The 4,878-nt window shown below is 46.2% G+C and overlaps 1 protein-coding gene across 1 annotated transcript; it reads left to right on the top strand.

Annotated features, from left to right (window-relative positions):
- Positions 1-4,133: 4,133 nt before the first annotated feature.
- Positions 4,134-4,475, top strand: LOC141613286 (uncharacterized). The gene has a single exon (XM_074432021.1). It carries the CDS (start codon positions 4,134-4,136, stop codon positions 4,473-4,475), a length of 342 nt encoding a protein of 113 aa, XP_074288122.1.
- The last annotated feature ends 403 nt before the right edge of the window (positions 4,476-4,878 follow it).

The following is a 4,878-nucleotide window of genomic DNA, read 5'->3' as shown; positions in this document are numbered from 1 at the left end:
TCCCTGAGGCAGAATGGACCCGTCGAAGGTACGAGCAACTCACTCTTCTAGACGAACGGCGACTCAACGCCTTGCACAACGTCCAGCTATACCAACGACGTATACAACGGGCATTCAACAAGAGGGTCAAACCCAGGAACATCAAGGAAGGCGACTTGGTCCTCAAGTCAGTTCGAGCACCGTTACCCGTCGATCCGAGGGGAAAATTCAAACCCAATTGGGCCGGGCCATACCTGGTCAAGAAAATACTTTCGGGGGGCGCAGTGAGACTGAGTGACCTAGATGGGGAGGACTTTACAAACCCGACCAACCTAGACCAACTCAAGAAATACTACCCTTGAACCGTAGAAACCAACGACCCAAGCCTAGTTCTACAACTAGCAACCACATCAACCCTGTTCAAGTCAAGTTCCTCATCACGTTCTGATTTGAAATTGCATGTTTTATCGAGTCTAAGTTGCGGCACATTGCCCATTTCAAATGTCTTTTGATTCGTCAAAGGCAACATCCATTTGCACTAAAACAAACAAAAACCCCTGAACTACGAGCATGGTTTGATTTCACCTCTTCAGGTGGATACGTAGGCAGTCCCTCTTATGCATGAGGGATACAACCACAAAACCTAATCAAATTTACAAAGCATTTCGAACTACGGTCATGGTTTGATTTCACCTCTTCAGGTGAATACGTAGGCAGTCATTTCTTACACAAGAAGGATACAACCATCCCCACAATAAAAAACAACCATCCCCATACAATAAAAACCCCCATATACAAAAACATCCCTATCAAAAAAGAGAAAAGGGAAAAACATTCCCCTTTCTCACAAAATACAAAAATAAGCCTTTCTCCCTTCCCACAAAAATCCCATTTCCTAAGTGCAAATGTTTAAGACGATTCAAATCGAATTGCCTTTGCAAAATGGATGGAAGAAACAAGCGTTCACAATTTTTGACACGGGTAACCCTCTTATTTAATTAATAATGGGAGGGATTACAATTTCGACAACAAATAAAGCTCGGCGAGTCTACAACTTGTCAAAGCTAAGGTGTCAACTAAAACACCTCACATAATAAAAATAGCACAAAACACACAAAACATAGCTAGTACAACATAATAAAAACTCACAACAATAATACAACATAATAATAAAGTGGGTAATGGAGGTCTTCACTCTTCCATTCTACCCTTGCCTTTTCCCTCGGGGTACATCTTCCCCTTGTTCTTCTTGTTGGCCCGCCTAGCATGGATTTCCTCTTCGGAACGGATCCCCAACGGATCTAAGACGGCGACGGCCTCCGGTCTAGCACAAGACCCCATGTTCGACCCGAAACGAGCCAATGCACGGCCCACCATATTCTTGGGACCCGAGCTTCTCCTCTTTGGTGGTCACATCATATCGGGACTAGCTCCATCAACAAATTCCTCAAAGGAGGCTTGCGCAGTTAAACGAGGGAGGGAGGGGTCGTGATGAAGTCCGGGAGCGAAAACAATTGGTGAAAGACATTGCTAGTCTTTTAAATCAAGAGGAAATTTTTTGGCGACAACGATCGAGGGCATTTTGGCTCAAAGAAGGAGATCGCAACACAAAATTCTTTCACCGTAAAGCTGGGCAAAGAAAGAAGCGGAATCATATAGCTATGCTTATTGATAACGCCGGGCAGGAACAGGTAGGTGATGAAGCTATCACGGGTGTGGCCAAGAATTATTTCGAGGAGCTTTTTACATCCGGGCAGCCGGGGCAGTTTGAGGCGTTGCTTGATGGAGTTGAAGGGAGAGTGACGGAGGGGATGAATGCTATGCTCAAATGCGAATATTCAGAGGAGGAAGTGGTAGATGCACTTAATCAAATGAATCCTTTGAAAGCTCCACGACCCGATGGTATGAACGGACTTTTTTATCAGACTTATTGGCACATCGTTGGGCCGTCAGTGATACGAACTGTTCTTAGTATCTTACGGGGAGCTCCTTTTCCAGAGGGCCTAAATATGACTAATATTGTTCTTATTCCTAAGAAAAAAGCTCCGGACAAAATGACTGATTTTCGCCCTATCAGTCTTTGCAATGTGATATATAAATTGGTGTCAAAAGTCTTAGCTAATCGGCTTAAGAGGTTTCTGGGGGATATTGTGGCAGAGAATCAAAGTGCGTTTACACCAGGGAGGCTTATATCCGATAATATTCTCGTAGCTTTTGAAATGTTTCATTTTATGAAGAATTCGAGAAATAAGAATGGGAATATGGCCCTAAAGCTTGATATGTCGAAAGCCTACGATAGAGTAGAATGGGTGTTCCTGGAAAGGGTTTTGCTGCGGATGGGTTTCGAACGGAGATGGGTTGATCGTGTCATGCTTTGTGTCTCGTCTGTCACCTTTGCGGTACTCGTGAATGGTAAACCGTCAGAACACTTCCGACCAGGTATGGGCCTCCGCCAAGGGGACCCGTTATCTCCATATTTGTTTATCCTTTGCGCGGAAGTATTATCAAGTCAATTGCGAAGGGCGGTCGAACGGGGTGCTTTGACAGGTATTAAAATTGCTCCTAATGCCCCTATGGTTTCACACTTATTGTTTGCAGACGATAGTATTTTCTTTGTAAAGGTGAAAAGGGAGGAAGCGGAATGTGTGAAGGCCATCCTAGAGGACTATGCTAATGGTTCGGGGCAGTTGGTAAATTATGACAAGACGACGGTAAGCTTCAGTAAAGGGACGAGGTTCACTGACCGAGAGGCGGTTATGGAGTGCCTAGGTGTACGAGTGGTGGAGGAACAGGAGAAGTATCTGGGACTGCCTACTGTTGTGGGGCATTCACGGAAGGGAGTGGCGGCGGTAATTCGAGATAAATTATGTAAGAAGTTACAGGGTTGGCTAGGGCAGTTGTTTTCGAAGGCAGGACGGGAAGTATTGATAAAGGCGGTCGCCTAATCAATCCCGACCTATGCTATGAGCGTCTTCAAGCTACCGGCTAATTTCTGTGACGAGCTGCGATCTATTGTCTTGAGGTTTTGGTGGGGAACAGCTAATGGAAGAGGGAAGATACCGTGGATTGCATGGTCTAAGCTATGTAAGCCCAAATGCTTTGGAGGGCTTGGTTTTAGAGACTACCATCACTTTAATATGGCTCTCTTGGCCAAGCAGCCGTGGAGATTTTTAACGGATAGGTCGAGTCTTATGGTGCGAGTTCTTGGCGGGAAGTATTGTCCGAATGGGAATTTTTTACGGGCTGAGCTAGGCAATAACCCGAGTTTTACGTGGAGGGGTATTTGGGAGGCAAGGGAGGTGATTCGGTTAGGGGCAAGACGGCGTGTGGGGGATGGACTGAGTACGTATGTATGGACTGATCTTTGGATTATAGGAACGCAAACCCGAAGAGTAATTTCACCGAGGAGGGAGGAGAATGTGAACATGGTGGTGGCTCAGCTATGGAGACCAAATAGAAAGGAATGGGACACGAGTAAGGTGCGTCGTTTATTCCTTCCTTTTGAGCAAGAAAGAATCTTGAATATGCGAATTAGTAATACAAAGCCGAATGATACGTGGACTTGGGATTTTGAAAAAGATGGCGAATATTCAGTTAAATCGGCTTATAAATTACTAATGGGGGGAGGGGAAAATGAGGCAAGCTCGTCGAATAGGACAAAGGAAAAAGCTCTCTGGAATAGCATATGGAAGGCGAATGTGCTCCCGAAGATTAAGATATTCATAGGGCAATTGTGTAACGATGCCTTACCTACGAAAGGCAACATCGCAGCTTGCATAAGGAGTGGGAATGAGGGCTGCCCGATTTGCTGCAGTGAGGTAGAGTCGTGTTTACACCTTGTTCGGGGCTGTGGGTGGGTGGGGGGAATGTGGGATAGGATGGGACTGGAGTTGCGCGGGATTGATGGGTATGTGCGGGTGAGGGAGTGGGTGGAGGATGTGTGGAGGGAGTTGGAGGGTGGTGAGATAGATTTATTTATCATGGGATGTTGGGGCATATGGGAGGAAAGGAACAAATGGGTGTTTGAGAATAGAAGGGTATATGAGGACCGAGTGGTGGCATGGGTGGAAAGCTTGCGCAAGGAAGGAGGGGAGGTGGTAAGATGTTAAGCTGGGAAGGCAGGGGAGAGCAATGATGAGGGTGTGGTGATATCGATGGGAAGGGGGGCAGGAAGGGAGAAACGATGGTCCAAGCCGGAGGTTGGAGTGGTGAAGCTAAATGTGGATGCGGACACAAAGGAAGGTTGGGGTACGGGGTTGGGGGCAGTGTGCAGGGACAGTAGAGGAGAAGTGCAATGGGGGTTCACGGAGGTCAGTTTGGTGGTCATGGAGCCAAGGGAGGCGGAGGCCTTAGCAGTTCTTGAAGGCGTAAAGGAGGCGGCCAAGAAGGAGATCTCGAAGATTGTTGTCGAGAGCGACTGTAAAGGACTCATGGACGCGTTGAAGGCTAAGGAACAAGGAAGAAGTGATTTTCATTTGATTGTTGCGGACATTTAATCGTTTTGTTGTGTTTTTAATTTTATTTCGTGGTCGTGTGTTAGTAGATCGTTAAATTGCGTAGCTCATGAACTAGCTCATTTTAGATCAAAATTCGTAGGTAGGAAACTTTGGAATGATGATATGCCGCGGCATATTATTGATTGTGTCAGTTTTGATCGTAATGATATATAAGAACCCGCTTTGGGACTTCAAAAAAAAAAAAAAAAAACTCCTCAAAGAAGGCACGGTTGGCCTTGCCAACCTCTTGATACTTCAAGTCGACAACCTCGTCCTTACGAAATTTGGACCTCTCTTCCAAGGACGGAGCACGCGACCACTTGACATAAGCGGGAGTCACCCATGTCATGGCAACGGGGTTTGGTATCTCCCAAAGCGGCCGAGTGGCCCACCATCTTTCGAA

This window comes from Silene latifolia, chromosome 11, assembly GCF_048544455.1.
Source record: "Silene latifolia isolate original U9 population chromosome 11, ASM4854445v1, whole genome shotgun sequence".
In the NCBI taxonomy this organism is placed as follows: Eukaryota; Viridiplantae; Streptophyta; class Magnoliopsida; order Caryophyllales; family Caryophyllaceae; genus Silene; species Silene latifolia.
The sequence above is the reverse complement of the archived record's forward strand: the minus strand, read 5'-3'. Positions and strand labels throughout refer to the sequence as shown.

Bases quoted from the DNA above. Each gene is read 5' to 3' on its own strand.
- LOC141613286 (XM_074432021.1), top strand. From the start codon at position 4,134: ATGGGAAGGGGGGCAGGAAGGGAGAAACGATGGTCCAAGCCGGAGGTT.